Source organism: Buceros rhinoceros, unplaced genomic scaffold, assembly GCF_000710305.1.
Source record: "Buceros rhinoceros silvestris isolate BGI_N320 unplaced genomic scaffold, ASM71030v1 scaffold17482, whole genome shotgun sequence".
Taxonomy (NCBI): Eukaryota; Metazoa; Chordata; class Aves; order Bucerotiformes; family Bucerotidae; genus Buceros; species Buceros rhinoceros.
The window spans coordinates 22,902-40,278 of record NW_010399677.1 but is presented as its reverse complement, the minus strand read 5'-3'; the positions used below and the strand labels follow the sequence as shown (position 1 = coordinate 40,278).

The window sequence follows — 17,377 nt, the reverse complement described above, 5'->3', positions numbered from 1 at the left end:
CCTGTTTTCCTACTTCATTTCAACTGGATTACCTCCAAGTTTAAGAGGTTATATCTGAGAACAGCTAATTCATGGTAGTTACCCATGGGCATTGAGAATTAATCTCTGAGACAGGTTACTCTTGTTTTCAATGTTTATCCCTAGGTCAACGAAACTTGTAATAATTGAGAGACTGCTGCTGTTGGCAGAGCGTTATGTGATAACAATAGAGGTAAGATACGTGATTTCTTTGTAGGCAAGGCTAAGAACACAACTTCCAGTATTATTAAAAACAGTAAAATTCATTTAAACCTCTGCAGCTCTAGTAACTCTAAATGCCTTTGTCTTCAAGCATGGTATTTCCTGTCATCCTTCTCTTCCTGTAGGACCTTTACTCTGTTCCCCGAACTATTCTACCTCATGGTGCCTCTTTCCATGGACATCTTTTAACACTTAATGTTACGTACGAGTCTACCAAAGATACCTTCACTGTAGAGGTATGTGTGCATGGGTCGTGTGTGTTATGTGTTGATGACGTAGCTGCTCTGGGGTTTTTTGATGCCTGGATGGAACAAAGTAACCTGATTTTAAGGTCTCCCATCAGCTTGAAAACTCTAATTGAAAATGTTGCTGTAATGGAAGTGTCTGTAGACTAAATGTATTTTGATCATCATTGTAGGGTGAGGAAAAAGAAGTTGTTTGCTTCCTGTCAGTGATGGAGCATTTCTACTGCTGTCCTACCCTGTCACTTTCTTGCAGGCAATACCTGTACCATTCCATGCAGAAGAGCAGGAAGACTTCAGTGGAAGATACTTCTTTTTTTTTCTCTTGGAATTTAGTGCTTGAGCAGACGTAATGAACCAGTGTTGTTTAATTTTACAGGCTCATAGCAATGAAACTGTAGGGAGTGTCAGGTGGAAGATAGCAAAGATGTTGAATTCACCTGTGGATAATATACAGATATTTGCCAATGACAGCCTGGTATGTTAACTACAAAGAATTCTCATTCTTTATGAAATTGGGTTTCTTTTCCAGAGCTAAATGATAAATATTTTCTTGCAGCTAACTGTAAACAAAGACCAGAAACTACTTCACCAGCTGGGCTTCTCTGATGAACAAGTCCTTACAGTAAAAACATCAGGAAGTGGGACTCCATCAGGGAGCTCTGCAGATTCGTCAACCAGTTCCAGCAATAGCAGCAGTGTATTTAGTTCATCCTATGCAATGGAACAGGTACAGCATAACAGCCTGGAACCTTCCCTCACATTTTTCCTGGAGCAGGGATAGTTGGGGCAGACATCGCTGGGGTGGAGGAGGTACAGTAAGATGAGACAGAAGGTGTTCACATCATCTTGACTATCCAGTATTTAATAGTCTGGGGTTGCTTTCAAACTGCAGTTGAAACAAAGCTTTTAAAATCACAATTGTCTTATCACGCAGATTGGACTTTGTAATCTATATTCTGTCACCTGTTGTAGCCTGCTGGTGTATTTTAATCTCTAGGGTCTTTTAAACAAATAAGACCTATAGGATTTTATTTTGAGGTTGTGTATTTCCACTATTAATAAGGCTGCAGTATCAAAATACACTAAGGAGCATCAACTAGCATGTTCAGACCACTCCTGGCCTGCTTAGTGTGTCAGCCCTAACTAACTGACTTCAGAAACTGATTGTTAAAAGGGAAATGGGGTAACGTAGAAATTCAAATGTCATCTCGGTCTAGGAAATAGCTGGGGTTTCTATGGGCCAGGCAGTTGCTTCAGTGATTTAATGAAAAGAGCTCTCTTAATTTACTTGCAACAGAGAGAGGAGAAAAAGACCTTGTATTTCTGCTTAATTCTCAGGAGAAATCCCTCCCTGGAGTAGTCATGGCTCTCGTGTGTAATGTGTTTGATATGCTTTACCAGCTTGCCAATCTAGAGGAGCCAAGGTAAGGGAACTAAGTGGTTGTTAAATACTCTCTGTGTATACACCAGACCACAGTGTGGCTGAGCCCTGTTTTGCACAAGTAACTTCTGATAACTTCTCAGGATAACACTGCGAGTGAGGAAACTTCTGCTCTTGATTCCCACTGATCCAGCTATTCAGGAGGCTCTTGATCAGCTTGATTCCCTGGGAAGGAAGGTATGGATTGAACAATAACTAATCCTAGTGAGTTTAACAGAGGGGATTTTAGTGCCACGTTTCTTAAATTCCCTGTCAGATTATAATCTGTGAGGGGTTGAAAATGACTGCAAAACAATTCTCATGTTAGGGATTATTGACTTATTTCCAAGCAGCTGGAGGCGAGAAGGTTATTACAGGGATTTTAGGAAAAACATTGCCAATTACAACAAAATGTGCTAGTCTCAAAATATTTCTCCCGTGGCTTATTCCTCCTAGAAAACACTGCTATCAGAATCAAGTTCTCAGTCTTCAAAATCACCATCCTTGTCTTCAAAACACCAACATCAGCCCAGCGCTAGTTCAATACTAGAAAGTCTTTTCAGATCTTTTGCTCCAGGAATGTCCACCTTCAGAGTTCTCTACAATTTAGAGGTAAGAAAATAAATTTACTTCTTTCTCATGTTTCTGAGCGCTAAGGCTTAAGTAGTTCTAAGTTTCTTGGACGGGAGTCCACCATGACAGGGTCATTATGCAGAATGCAAATGTTGGAACAAAAGAGGCAAGAGGTTCCCCTTTGGAGACTTCACTGTGCAACCAGGCCCCTCTCTTTGTGATTTGCAAGGTGGAAGGAGCATTCTGAAGTAAGCGGAGAGGAGCAAAGCTACATCAAAGTCCTTGCTCTGCAGATGTACAGGGCTTTTACCCGGAAGCTCCCAGCCTGTTTTAGTGTGTGTAAAGTGAATGTAATACATACAGGTTTTTTTTTTCACCCCTAAGTAATGTCCTTAGTTAAGTTGTTTAATCAAAACACTGGATCAAACTCTGTAAAAAGGTTCTTTGCAAGTGCTCAGTGCATGGATCTTAAAGAGTGTAAGAGAGTTCAGCTGGTTTCGTTGTTAGGACACTCTAATCTGCCCGCTGTGGGCAGCTAGACAGTTTCTAGTTCTAATCACAGATCCCACTCTTTGTAAGGACTCATTGCCAATATGATTTGAACAACTGGAAGTTGGAGGACCCGTTGGCAGCAGCTTCAAAAACAGTGGACAAAGTTAATCTCTCTGTTCCCTGCGTGTGCTAACTTTACTGCAGGAAATTTCTTGCAGTTGCTTTCCTTTGGGTTTCTGCAGCCTAATGGCAGCTCTTCATCTTCCTGCACTGTCATTGCACTGCTGCATTAGGATTCCCCCTTTTTTGTACAGCTGGAATTAAAGATATTTGATGATGACTTTGAAATACGTTGACAGGTTCTACAACTGAAAGTAAATGGTTTGGCGTATCACAGCAAGAGTGTCTTGGTGAACTGGCAGGTTGTGTTACAGTATGAGACCCTTACCTGCTGCTCCTATGCCAGAGAAAATAATAAAAGCAAGTAATAAATTGCTTGCCTTTCTGACAAGAGATGAGAGGTACTAAATTGGATTGGATGTGTAGATTGTTAGATGTGAGTGGATTGTTCCTCAAGTCCAGTCAAGCCGATGGGAAGATGATGTCTGTCAGGAAAACGGTGATGTGCTTTTTTATCCCCTCAGCTGGTGAGCTGTTGAAAATACAGTAACCAATCTGAACTGCTTTTTGAAAAAATACGCACAGGGAACTTGCAGAGCATGTGAAAGAGATGAAAATTAAGTTTTGCAGATGTTCAGGGTTGTATTATACAGTGTTGTGATAAGATTTCATGCCTGGAACTCTGTAAACCAATCTTTTCCCTGGCAAACCTGGAAAAGATGTGTTTTGTTTTCCCACATGCAGCATTGTTGGCTGTACGTGCCAAAGAGACTTCAAGAAAGTAAATAACTCTGGGGGTTTCCTGGGGGTTTAGTAGGGGCTGGGGTTTTTGTTGTTTGGGTGTTGTTTTGGTTTTTTATTTATGTACAATGAAGTTAAATTAATTATAAATTACACAAGATCTGACCCACAGAGTCCTCAGACTTCCTTATGGCCAGGGCTCAGAGCATAATTGCCTTCTGTGAAATTCAGTGCTGACTGAAAACAGGAGGGATGATACAGTGGTGATGTTCATAAGGCCTGTAGAATTACCTGGACCATCTTACACACACCCCCCCTACCCCCGCCCAATAATAGCAATACGGTTGTGTTTCAGAAGACGTGAGTCAGTAAGTAAGCCATTTAGGGGTGTTCTGTGGGATACTGTCAACAAAATCTAGAAAGGAGAAAGGTTTGGGCTCTTAAGGAGCACCAGCTGAGCCTGGAGACAACATTTCATGTGCTAGAGTATGTACTTTATCCTTACCCATAACAAGTGAACTGCAATGAGAATAAAATGCCATTTGCTAGAGAATAAATATGTGTCATAGCCATAGACATCCTTAATATTTTTAATGCGATTTCTTTCTACTGACTACAGCTCCACTTAAGTGTGGTGTTAATTCCTGCATTTGTAGTGGATTTTTTTCTGTTATACTTTTAACCTTCAGCAGATAAAGAATATTAAGGGGGAGGAGTGTGTATGTGTGCTTATTTATTAATTTATTTTAGGTACTGAGCTCTAAGCTGATGCCAACTGCAGACGATGAAATGGCAAGAAACTGTGCCAAGTCCTTCTGTGAAAACTTCCTCAGAGCAGGAGGTTTGAGGTGAGATTTCAAACTTGTGACTTAATTTGTAACACTTTGTTCAGTTAGCAGTTCGGTGTGGTTTCCAATTCTCACACTGCAGCACACTAGTACTAGTCAGCTTCTTTTTCAGAGGAAAAAAAATCCACCTAAAGCTGTTTTTTTTTATTGTCGAGTGTCTGAAAAGCTACTCTAGCTACCACAGTAATGTGACAGAGTCCATGTTGTTGAACCCCCAAATAAAGTTAGGCACAGGTAAGCTTGTGAGGTGCAGCTTTTACTGAGGTAGTTGATATTTGGATAGTTAGCTTTGAAGTGTTTCAGTTCAAATTTGCAAGTGTCTGCTATATAGACACCAGTGGACATTTTAAGCAGTCAAAGTACAGATCATGCAGTGGGAACCGAATGAAATTTTAGCATCTAAAATTCAGACCCTTCAGATAAGAGTTGAGGCACAGTGTGTGTTTGGAAGACCCAGCAATACTGCTTGTGCTTCTGTCAGATTTATCAGGTATATTTTGCCCTTGATAAATAGTTCTACCCACCCCATAGATCCTGAAGTGTTTTCCAGGAGGAGCAGAAAGTTGCTATCTGTAGATGTAAGAGGGGAAAATAAGGATGTTAGTCTCCAAAGATGCCAATTTGGCAGTTTTACCTGACACTCAGCTGACTGAATAGGAGGAGGGAAGGGTGGAGATAAATGATTTGCAGCCCTCTCCTAATGTAAAACATTTTCAAACAGAGTCTGTCTTATTGATTTGTTTTTAAGTTTGGTGGTGAATGTGATGCAGAGAGATTCCATCCCATCAGAAGTAGACTATGAAACAAGACAGGGAGTCTATTCTATCTGCCTGCAACTTGCAAGGTATGTAATTGCCTTTCTGTAGAGAAAGTGCTGCTTTCTTGGCTTTTAGAGCACAGCTTGTAATATTTAAGATTAATTGGTGCTTTGAGTTGTGTTTCATTCACTTGCTGTGAACATTCCAAAATAAGCCTGACGTTTTTGCTCTGTGAATGTAGGTTCTTGCTTGTTGGCCAGACAATGCCTACCTTACTGGATGAGGATTTCATTAAAGATGGGGTAGAAGCATTGTCCTCACGCCCTTTCCGTAATGTCAGCCGACAAGCAAGTAGGCAGATGTCCATTTGTGGAACACCTGAGAAGTCATCCTACCGACAGCTCTCTGTGTCTGATAGATCCTCCATTAGGGTAGAAGAAATCATACCAGCAGCAAGAGTTGCCATACAAGTAAGGAAGTGTTTGGTGATTTATGGTGATGTGGCGGTGTCATCTCCAGTAACAGCTGTATAACTTCTGGATTTGTAATCAAAAGTCTACCTTTTATACAGGTTCTTACCCAGGTTCCATTCGAAAGCCTCTGAAAATCTTATCAGTCTCTCTTCTTGGTCTCTATCTGAGTTTTAACACAGTCTCAGAGATTCTTTTGGCAGTACAAAGAGAAGCAGTACCCCAAAAGTGCTGACCAGAAAGAGATCTACACGCAAATCTTACTTATGATTTATTTTCAGTCACGCTTAACTCTAAGATCTTATTCTTGTTAATTTTTTGTGAATAGAAAGGAGAAGGTTCCCATTTGAACTTGTGGCTTGTAGTCCATATTTATGTTTGAATTAGAAATTTTGGGCAAGTTTTTTGTTCCAAGTAGTTCATTTAAAATTGAATTTGCTTGATGGCACCCTGGGGAAAAAGGAAAATTTTGTTTTCAATCCTTTAAGAAAATGCTGTTGTCCCCTTTTATAGGCATGTCAGTGTAAGGAATCTGAGACTGGCTATTTACTACATCAGTCTACTCTGACAAGAACTCAGCCCATGTGGAAGTTGAGTCCAGTTGAAGGAAACTTCATAGTGAATGTAACGATGGTGCTATGTTAGGTTCTTGGGTAGTGCTTCCCAAGTGGCTCAATATGATTGAAATCAGCATGCCTGACTACAGAGAGGTGAAAAGAGTATCTACTCTAGTGGAGACTTCAAAAATGAACTATTTCCTATTAAGGGAGCAATACTAATCTTGAGATTAGTCCTTGGGAACAAAAAGACTTGTATCCTTGAGCCTGCTTAGAGAAGAGAGAGTAAAACAAATCCACACGTCGATTTGACATGATCCAGAAGATACATCACTCTTACCCCTGTGATTAGCGAAGGCCGTTGAATATCACAGAAATAACTGCTCTTTCTTGTTCCTTCAGACTATGGAGGTGAATGATTTCACTTCCACAGTGGCTTGCTTCATGCGACTCTCTTGGGCTGCTGCTGCAGGACGACTGGACCTCGTGGGAAGTAGTCAGCCAATAAAAGAGAGCAACACTCTATTTCCTGCTGGGATTCGCAACAGACTTAGCAGCTCAGGTGAATTAACTGTGTCTGAAGAAAACATCTGGTTTATTCTTAACTGAACACTTTCAAAGCTTGAAGCTGATTTCATTGGAGTTGGACTTGATGATCCTCTTGGATCCCTTCCAGCTCGGATATTGTGTGATTGAATTACACAAACCTGAGCAAAACGCTGTATGTTCATCTGGAGATGTGGCATTTGGAGAAGTTTTTAAATTGCAAAGAACTGACCAGAAGCTGAAAACATCTGAAAAATGTAGTGGTTTACAGCCCTTAATTTTCATTTCTTAATGCAGGAAGTAATTGCAGTTCAGGAAGCGAAGGAGAGCCAACTGCACTGCACGCTGGGATCTGTGTGAGACAGCAGTCCGTGTCCACCAAAGATGCTCTGATTGCTGGAGAAGCCTTGTCTCTCTTAGTAACCTGCCTTCAGCTACGCAGCCAGCAACTGGGTAAGAAATAGAATTGGATTACTCACTATTTGGAATGTAAGTAAGGTGGGGGAAAGCCTTTCAATACAGACAAGTACAAAAAAGTCATGAGAATCTTCTAGCTTTTGAGACAGCTCAAGTGGAAACCACAAAATTCATTAAAAACACAGGGCTTTTTTCGAGTGCTGAAGAACAGTTGACGTGAAACAAGGCACATGGTGCTGTGCCTTGGCGAAATGCTTTGGGAGAGCTCCCTTGCTGCCAGTACAGAAATATTTGCACTGGCTCTGAAGTATGTCATCCTGTAAGTGCCACAGTTTGCATAGCTGGTGTTTAGAACTTGAACCTCTGTGTACAGGAAATGTAAACACTGGTGGCGGTGAAAGGTGAAGGAAGAAGCTGTTAAAACGTGGTGCCAGTCTCCGGTGAGGGAAGGAGATGGGGAATTACACAAATAGCCATTACCGCTTTTCAGCATTGACAGTGGGATGTCCTCTAGGTCCTATGATATTTTAATGCAAGACTATAGTGGACTTATTTTAAAAATAATAATTTAAAATGATGGTCTGGTACTCTGTTCTAGGATCTTTTTACAATTTGCCTTGTGTTGCCGATTTCATCATCGATATACTGCTTGGATCACCAAGCGCTGAGGTGAGGGTCTTTCTCTGGTAACTTCTTAAATGTTGTACTTCTGTGTACAACATGATCGTTTAATACTGTCTGAGGATGAAACTGTTCATTACAAATAGTCCCACAGCTTTATGTATTCGAATGAATAACCTTTGTGTAATTGTTAGTCATTCCAGTACCTGGCAATGTGTTGACAGAAAATGCTGAAGTATGACATTCCTTAGGCTTGTTTAATCCATGAGACGCACGGGACTGCGCAGTGGCTAGTCTAAATAAAATGCTCTAGTTTTGATGAGACAAATTCTACAAAGCTGGTGCTTTAGGGGAAGTTCCAATTAACTTTCACCTCAAAAGATTTGGGTAAGATTTAATGGACTTTTCAGAACTTGTGAAAAAATTCTTCCAAATGTCAGAACCCCCGTAAGGTTTAAGATTATTTTAAATAATTCTGGATGTTCTAATGTTAAGATTGTTCGGATATTCTAAAATCTAGAGATTTTTCAAGTCACGCCTAATTAATTTTATTGCACCTCTTATATTTTTCATGAGGTCATTGCATCTTTTCCCCCTTATCTGAATTTATAATCTGTGTTTAATAAAGCATCAGAGCTTCTAGCTCAGGGATGAAGGTAGATTGCTAAGTCCTCTATAAATAGAGAAATCCTGGCTGGCAGGTGCAGTGCTCATAGCCTGGTTTCCACAAGCTTTTCAATATCCATGTTTTATGTTAGATTTCTAAGAAAACAGAAGTGTCTATTTTTTTATTTGCAACCTTTGACCAATTGCAGTAGCAAACACTGGTTTGATAATGACACTGTTCCAGATCCGCCGTGTTGCCTGTGACCAGCTGTACACCCTTAGTCAGACAGACACTTCAGCTCACCCAGATGTACAGAAGCCAAACCAGTTCCTCCTGAGTGTTGTTCTTGGTGCCCAGCTGCCTCTTTGGTCACCAACCAGCATCATGAGAGGAATCAACCAGAGGTAAGTCAGATGTACGTTTATTGAGAAAGCAAGCCTGTCACATTTTTAACAAATAGCACCGTGGAAGTGCTGAAGCACAAGGGATTAGGACTTTGCAAGTCTGTCAAAAGTAGACATCCCTGTCACTCCTCAGATAGCTTTGGAAGTGTGTAAACTGAAGGGAAATAAAGCTGAATTCTCAAGGTACAACTCTTCCTCTGTGAACTCTACAGTTCAGCTTATGTGTCCACCCGTTCAGGAGGTGGTAATGCTACACAGGCCTCCTCTTTCTAGCAGCAGGCACGGCAGTCAGAACCTGGCTGGCACCCTGCATGAGGCATGGAGGTGATACAGTGTATGACAGGAACATTGAATTTATTTTATAGTATTGCATAAATCCAGATCAAAAGCCAATTCTAAAGGTTCCAGCCCTTTCTTTGATGCCTGGATGCATGATTTCACTCAATTTCTTGTTACTCAGATTATTCATCACACCAGTAAAGACTATAGGTGTCAGTCCTGTTAACTTGTCCCTGGCTGGCCAAGGGGTATGAATTTAACAGTAACTTTAAGTGACATTTTTAGAGGAACCTGAATAGAATAATTAAGAAGTTAAAACACATTGTTTTTTTATCATTGTCTGCTAATTAACTAAAATAGTTATGAAGTGCAGGAAGACAGCAGGATTAAATGTTATCCGTAGCATTCAGAAGTAGCTGTTGGGAAGGAATTTGTTTTGAAGCTGCAGCATGTGTATGCAGAAGCACACCTAGATAGCTATGCTGTTTTGGAGTAGATGGGCAGCACACAGACTTTAAAGGCAACTGCTTAGAAAAACGTTTCTGGTGTTTAAATTAAACCTTTCTTTGATTTGTACCTGTTTCAGACTCTTGTCCCAGTGTACAGAATATTTTGACCTGAGATGTCAGTTATTGGATGACCTCACATGTAAGTATGTACAGATGCATGTCACTCTGGTTGCAGCTTCCAAGCACTTTGTCCTTGTGCAGACAAGATGTTGAATTGCCTTCACAGAGGGGTTCCTACCCCAGGAACTCCGTCTGACCTTCCAGTGTGATGGCTGTCCTATGTTAGTGCCTGGCATGACCGTTCCTGGCTTTCAGTAACAGCAAGGAGCTGACCCCTTCGGAAAGGGAACTGAGTTCCATCGTGAAACATACACTTTGTACACATTGCGGAGAAAACTAGACCATTACCAAACCGTTTGGGATTCTCTGTATTTATATTCTGCATTTATAAACTGTTATATTTTCTGGGTTTTCTTTTACTCTTGCAGCATCAGAAATGGAACAGCTAAAGATAAGCCCAGCTGCCATGTTAGAAGATGAGATCACCTGGCTAGACAATTTTGAACCCAACCGCACTGCTGAGTGTGAGACCAGTGAGGCCGATAACATCCTCTTAGCAGGTCACTTAAGACTCATCAAGACTCTTCTGTCACTTTGTGGGGCAGAGAAGGAAATGGTTGGTAAGTATTTCTTTGTGCTCCCAACTAGACTAGTGTGAATTCTGCATAGCACTAACAATGACTTGATCAGTAGACAGTAAGTGTGAAGAAATTAACACATCGGTACGAGTGAAACAGAGCTGTAAGGAGTCATTTTAGCAGAACCTTTGTAGCTTTGGCATTTGGTAAAATATTTGGATCTTTTTGTTGTTGTTGATATGGTGCTATTAAGTGATCTTGCTATTGTAGAGCACCTTTTGACATTTCAAGTGATGATGTAAGTATTTAACAGTAGATGTGGATTACTGTGTTACAGGTTCATCTTTGATTAAGCCATTGTTGGATGATTTCCTCTTCCGAGCATCCAGGATCATTCTGAACAGCCATTCTCCAGCAGGCAGTGCAGCAATCAGTCAGCAAGACTTTCATCCAAAGTAAAAACTGGGGGTGTTTTTGTTTGGGTTGGGTTTTGTCCTAGATCTCACGAATACAAATGTCATACTGCGTTTTTTTAATACCAGTGTTGGAGCATTTCTCCAATTCTCTACATTTCCTACATGAGCAGTTTTTCTAAGGTTTTACATGAGCCAAATTCTTTGCTTTTCTGTGTTTTGTTTGTTAGATCAATGGTGAACTGCAGGCACAAGTGAGTGGTGATTTCCTGAGTCGAGACATTATTCCTTTAGCTCATCATCACTTGGGAAGTTGGCTACGTTGGAACATGAGCAGGAAATTAACTTTCTGAGCCCCTTGTGAATGAGAATCTCGAAAGTTCCACTACTTTCTTTTTCCCTTTAAAAGAACTGCATTTAAAAAGCTAGTGCTGAGCACATCTCCTTGTACCTGAGATAGCTGGTGATAGCCCAGAATGTATCAAATGGGGAGAAAGGAGTGAGCTTTCTCTTTCCTGTCACACCTGCCTCTGTTATTGCTATGCAATTTGTGAAGGCATGGGCAGATCAGCTCATGCAGAGTTCTGTGCTGCTGCAGCTGGACTGCTAAAATTACGCTGACTAGTGGGTGTTAGAGGTGGATCGGACATATCTACACTGCCTTTCCACAGATCCTTGAGAAGATTCTAGTAGAGCATTTAGCAACCCCTGAACTGAATGGGACTTGCTACACCTTAGTGTTTTGCTCCAGCTTTGCTCTATTGCAGTTCATCTCTAGCACGTTCTTTGGTTAGCTAGTTCATTGGGCTTTAGAAGAAAGGGCTGGTGTGTTTAACTAATCTGCAGAAATGAGCTGAGTACAAGTGTTTGTACTGGTCTAGCACAGCTTAGGTCTCTGGGCATCGCTTGCAACAAGGAAGTTACCTTGTGTAGCTCTTTCAAAGCTTGTCTCTCTGCAAATGGGTAATTACGACTCCATCAGGGGTAGAGTGGTAGAGGGTGTCTGTCTGTCCTCAGACATACAACCGATTCTGTGTCGTCTTTTTAGGGCACCTACTTTTCCTTGCTACTAAATGTTAACAACAGGTTCTGCTGTGTCAGTAAGGGAAGTTTGTTTAAAGGAGTGTTCCTGGTGCTGCTCTTCTGGTTTGATTCTTCCCCATTCCCCTTGCCCAAGAAAGGAAAAAAAGCACTTTGCTGTCTCTCAGGAGTGTTTATCAATTAAAGAATTACATTTGAACATTAATTGACACTTATTCTGAGTAATACGGCTTTCTGGAATTAGAAATAATTGAGTCATGTACAAAACAGATCTCAGATGTGGTTTTCTTTTTAGGTGCAGTACAGCAGATAGTCGATTAGCTGCTTATGAAGTGTTAGTAATGCTGGCTGATAGTTCGCCTTCCAACCTCCAGCTGATTTCAAAAGAGCTGCTTTCTATGCATCACCAGTGTGACCCTGCGCTTACCAAGGAGTTTGATGTAAGCAAGAAGCCTTTTTTGTTTTGAGTTAGCATGGTTTGGAGTACTGTGTGTGATCCGCTTAACTGCTGCATTCCTGAAATTTCCATTGTCTTCAATTGAAAATGACACAAAGCAGATAAGAGTAAATGCAGACCCACTTGATCTTCCTCAGAAGCAAATACTCCAGTGAGTCTTTGTCAGTTATTACCTGATGAGGAAAGATGTATTTCCTAATTATCACAAATTTTGTTTAGATAGACTTTAGGCCATTTTTAACAATTTTCTGCAAAGTGCTAAATACCTAAATGAATAAATACAACCCTCTTACAATCTTTCAGAATTTAAATTCCTAGTTTTCCATTAAAATGCTGTTAACCGTTCATATAAAGGTGATTATAAAAGCTATACCATGTTCTCAGAGTCTTATGCTTTTTGTAACTTACTGGGACATAAAATGTGTTTGTCGTTCTAGTATCTTCCACCGGTGGATAGTCGCTCCGTTTCAGGATTTGTGGGACTGAAGAATGGTGGTGCTACTTGTTACATGAATGCTGTCTTCCAGCAGCTATATATGCAGCCTGGTCTCCCAGAGGTAATTGGTTCAACATCCAGTAAAGTCGTCTTTCTGCTATGACTGTTACCTGAACTGCAAGTTCATCTCAGCACCATTCGTAAATGAATTGTTTAAAATAAAATAAAACTGTCTATGTACATGTGTGTGCATAAATATATACACAATAAATACATAAATTCTAAGTTGTGCTGAGTGTCATGACAACTTACAGTAATGATTTTGCCAAGAACCAATTTAATAAGGTTATTTGTTTCCTTCCAGGCCTTGCTTTCCATTGATGATGATACAGACAATCCAGATGACAATGTGTTCTATCAAGTTCAGTCTCTTTTTGGTCATTTGATGGAAAGCAAACTACAGTATTATGTACCTGAGAACTTTTGGAAGGTATTACATCTTTTTGTTTAGAATATGTAGCTTTCTGACGTAAGAAGTTGTCACTTAGCATTTTCTCATTGCAGAATTTCTAGAGGTAAAGTTCTCCTTCAAAAAGTAAAACATGTAAAAATAACAAATTTCTTTTAAAAATCACTTTCTTTAGCAATACACGTCTGAAACAATCACATTTATATATTCATACTTTATATAGATCTTCAAGATGTGGAATAAGGAACTTTATGTTAGAGAGCAACAGGATGCCTATGAGTTCTTCACCAGTCTTATAGATCAAATGGATGAGTACCTCAAGGTAAAATCCTCAGGGATTTCTTTGCTTGTTTGCATGCATCTCCTTGGTACCTTTTCTCTCTTTCTCCTTCGTTCTTCAGAAAAGGTGGCAGAGCGCCATTCAGTTTATTTTATAATCTATCAAGTATCCAGCAGTTTAAAATTCCTATTGCTTTGTTGGTCTTTTGCTCTGCAATATATCCCAACTGCTGTCTAACTTTGCATCTCTGACAGAAAATAGGAAGAGACCAAATATTTAAGAATACTTTTCAAGGAATCTTCTCGGATCAGAAGATCTGCAAGGACTGTCCTCACAGGTAACATTAAATTTAGTGTGTTAGGTACCAAGTTATGTCCTCCCATAACTACTAAAATATGTAGGTCAAAATCGCACAAGAAGGGAGAGACGTACGCCCTTGTGAGCATCACAGCTGTTGATAGCTGTGGGGCAAATGCAATACTCTTTCCTAAGCATATGTTTTGTTGGATAAGTTCTATGCTGTCAGTGCTTTGACTGTGTGTTTTCTTGAATTCAGGTATGAGCGCGAGGAAGCCTTCATGGCTCTCAACCTAGGTGTGACATCATGTCAGAGTTTGGAAATATCATTGGATCAGTTTGTTAGAGGAGAAGTTCTGGAAGGAAGCAATGCCTACTACTGTGAAAAGTGCCAAGAAAAGGTATGTGAAAGAAGGTTCAGCTGTAGCTTGGTATTTTCTTAAGCATTGCATGGTCACAGAAGCCATGGTTAGATACTGCTTACTCTTTCTGTGTTGAAGACATAATCAAAAGGTTAAATCCATGCAGACAGCATACATCATTCCCCGTAACTGGTATTGTAGACTGCACATTTAGAGGTAAAATGTTCTGTAATGTACCAGCCCACTGCACAAACTCTTTAATACCTGTAACGATACCCTATCTGTATGCATTACAGTCACCATACCGTCACTTTGCCTCCCGTGACTGTGGTGTACATCAGTTTGAGAGGGTTGGAATGGTGCATCTATCGAACACTACAGAATGCTTGAGAGATACAGGTAGAGGTGATACTCTTTTTTCTTTTTTAAGAGAACTACAGTGAAGCGCACATGCATTAAGGTCTTGCCTAGCCTGTTGGTGATCCACCTGATGAGATTTGGCTTTGACTGGGAGAGTGGACGTTCTATTAAATACGATGAACAAATAAGGGTAAGACAGCTTTTCTGTATGGTGGCCACCCCCTGCCCCGCTGCTTCATGAAGTAGACAGTGAAGTGGACCCTCCCTTCATATTTGTATTCTTCCTTCTTTTCCCCGCATTTTGATAGAAGAATTTTGAGTACATGGAACACTTACAACATGATCATGCTACAGAAAATAAGTATTTTCCTTCGAGCTTCCCTTGTCTGCAACATTCTCAGGGTCTTTTCAGAAAGCAAGAGCAAAAACCTCCATAAGGACATTTCTGTCTCATAGGGATAAAAGGAGGAAGCACAATGTTTTACACTGTGGACAGTGTTAATATAATTCTTATAAAATTACATTAAGCATGTCCGCAGTACAATCTCTCAGTTAATCTGAAATATTTTTTTAAACAGTTTCCTTGGATGCTGAACATGGAACCTTACACCGTGTCAGGGATGGCTCGCCAGGACTCTTCCTTGGAAGTGGGGGACAATGGTAGAAATGCAGATCAAGGAGGCGGAGGCTCCCCAAGGAAGAAAGTTGCCCCTACAGAAAACTATGAGCTTGTTGGTGTGATTGTTCACAGTGGGCAGGCACACGCAGGGCACTACTACTCCTTCATAAAGGACAGGAGGTAACAGCCAAGCAGATGTCCATGGGGGGTTGAGAGCGGTCTAAAGGCTCCTTGTTTTGGGAGGATGTAGTGAGCTGTTCAGAGCTCGACTGGAAGCACTCTGCCCTCTTTTTCAATACCCAGCCCTGGGAGTGTAAGTCAATAACACAATACTTTGGGACACCATGCTACAAAAGACTCAGCAACTCTTACATACCTTGTATTGCAGTTCAAGGGCTTCCTATGACACTTAGTTGCAGGGGATGTACTTCTCATTTTTTAATCAGGTTTACTTTTTTTTAAATGTAACTTTGACATTGAACTAAGCTTTCCATCTACTGTCAAAACAACGTGAGTTCACAGGTGTTGTTTTCAGGGTGGTTTGGGTCTTTTTAATAGACAATCAAGTAACTTTCTGTTGTGTTTCTGTTTTGTTTCCATCACAGGGGATGTGGAAAAGGAAAGTGGTATAAATTTAATGACACCGTTGTTGAAGAATTTGATTTGACTGATGAAACCTTGGAATATGAGTGTTTTGGTGGCGAGTATAGACCTAAAGTCTATGATCAATGTAAGCAGAAGTACAGATTGAATTACAGTAGCAGAGGTAGAGCTCAGTCCGTTGTATCTAGTTGGAGTGATTTAGTCTAATAATCCTTCTGAAGCAGTTTTTTTCCTTATGACTTCTGTTTACTAAAGGACTTAGCTTCTATATGGCCTCATTAATTGAATCATATTGTTCAGCACTTTATAGAGTAGCAGAGAAGATTCAAAAGTAAAATGTTAAAATAGTTTAAAGAAAAACAAATTACAAAAAAAAAACACACACAAAACAGGCCTTATTTTAGGCTAGTGAAATTGTCTGCGTAGAACATGGTGTGGCATCACATAGTTAAACTTTTCAATGCATTAAACACTTTATTTTAATACATTTCTATCAATATTCACTCATTTCATAATTCTGATAATTATCTTTTTAAAATGCATATACTCTTTGCAAAAATATTTCAGAATTCAGGTTTCATTCACTAACATAGACTGATGTTTTGATCTGACAAATGACTTTATATTGCCACAGCGTGTATTACTTGCACACCAGTTTCACTTCCCTATAGGAGAAGGTACTAACCCTCCAAAGGTCTTCATCAGATGCCTCTTCTCCCTGCAGCTAACCCTTACCCTGATGTGCGGCGGCGCTACTGGAATGCCTATATGCTGTTCTACCAGAGAGTGTCTGATCAAAACTCTCCAGTCTTACCAAAGAAAAGTCGAGTGAGTGTTGTGCGTCAGGAAGCTGAGGACCTCTCATTGTAAGTTCCTCTTGCGTCCATAAAGGTTTCTCTTGTGTTAGTGTCTAGACTCTCTCTTCAGAACTGAGTAATTCCTGTTTGACAAAGGCGTATACCTACCCTTCGATTGTGTTGGTTTGGTCTTTAAGCTGCTTAACAAATAGCATGAATTAAACTGGCTGTACTGGCCTTTGAAACTGGAACTGCAGATTTGTCGTAGAATTTCCTTATTCACCTTGAGCTTGTATCTGTTTCAGATCTGCTCCATCTTCACCAGAAATTTCACCCCAGTCATCACCTCGACCCCACAGGCCCAACAGTGACCGCCTCTCCATCTTGACTAAGCTGGTTCGAAAAGGAGAAAAAAAGGGACTTTTTGTAGAGAAAATGCCTGTGCGGATATATCAGGTAGAGCACTCTGAGAGCAGTAACTAAATCCTACTCATATGAAATTTAAGCACATAGTAAGAGGAACACAGTGACTTTGAAGGTGGCCTTGAAGTAATTCCGTTCTTGAAAGCAAAGCTAGAAAATAATTCTGAATTCTGACATGAACGTATTAACAAGCTGTTCCATGGTGCATTATGGTAAGTTTTGCTGTCCCTTCTCACAAAATCGACCCAGCATTCTTTGCTTTGAAGAGACTGCAGGCAGATTAGCCAGTCATGGGACACAGGAGCAGTTGGCATGCAATCAGGGAGAGGGAAGAG

The 17,377-nt window shown here is 40.4% G+C and overlaps 1 protein-coding gene across 1 annotated transcript in view; it reads left to right on the top strand.

Annotated features, from left to right (window-relative positions):
* The window catches only part of USP24 (ubiquitin specific peptidase 24), a 48,289-nt gene that overhangs the window by 18,577 nt on the left and 12,335 nt on the right, over positions 1–17,377 (top strand). Inside the window, exons 23-50 of the mRNA XM_010131580.1 lie at positions 145–211; positions 366–476; positions 862–960; positions 1,042–1,212; positions 1,824–1,909; positions 2,010–2,103; positions 2,362–2,517; positions 4,582–4,679; positions 5,428–5,523; positions 5,679–5,907; positions 6,867–7,026; positions 7,308–7,463; positions 8,026–8,096; positions 8,899–9,059; positions 9,925–9,986; positions 10,336–10,527; positions 10,823–10,940; positions 12,235–12,379; positions 12,834–12,953; positions 13,197–13,322; positions 13,525–13,623; positions 13,836–13,918; positions 14,138–14,279; positions 14,671–14,790; positions 15,179–15,399; positions 15,825–15,949; positions 16,547–16,688; positions 16,925–17,075. Of these exons, the coding sequence (XP_010129882.1) occupies positions 145–211; positions 366–476; positions 862–960; positions 1,042–1,212; positions 1,824–1,909; positions 2,010–2,103; positions 2,362–2,517; positions 4,582–4,679; positions 5,428–5,523; positions 5,679–5,907; positions 6,867–7,026; positions 7,308–7,463; positions 8,026–8,096; positions 8,899–9,059; positions 9,925–9,986; positions 10,336–10,527; positions 10,823–10,940; positions 12,235–12,379; positions 12,834–12,953; positions 13,197–13,322; positions 13,525–13,623; positions 13,836–13,918; positions 14,138–14,279; positions 14,671–14,790; positions 15,179–15,399; positions 15,825–15,949; positions 16,547–16,688; positions 16,925–17,075 (3,601 nt within the window). The remainder of the gene's footprint in view (positions 1–144; positions 212–365; positions 477–861; positions 961–1,041; positions 1,213–1,823; positions 1,910–2,009; positions 2,104–2,361; positions 2,518–4,581; positions 4,680–5,427; positions 5,524–5,678; positions 5,908–6,866; positions 7,027–7,307; positions 7,464–8,025; positions 8,097–8,898; positions 9,060–9,924; positions 9,987–10,335; positions 10,528–10,822; positions 10,941–12,234; positions 12,380–12,833; positions 12,954–13,196; positions 13,323–13,524; positions 13,624–13,835; positions 13,919–14,137; positions 14,280–14,670; positions 14,791–15,178; positions 15,400–15,824; positions 15,950–16,546; positions 16,689–16,924; positions 17,076–17,377) is intronic.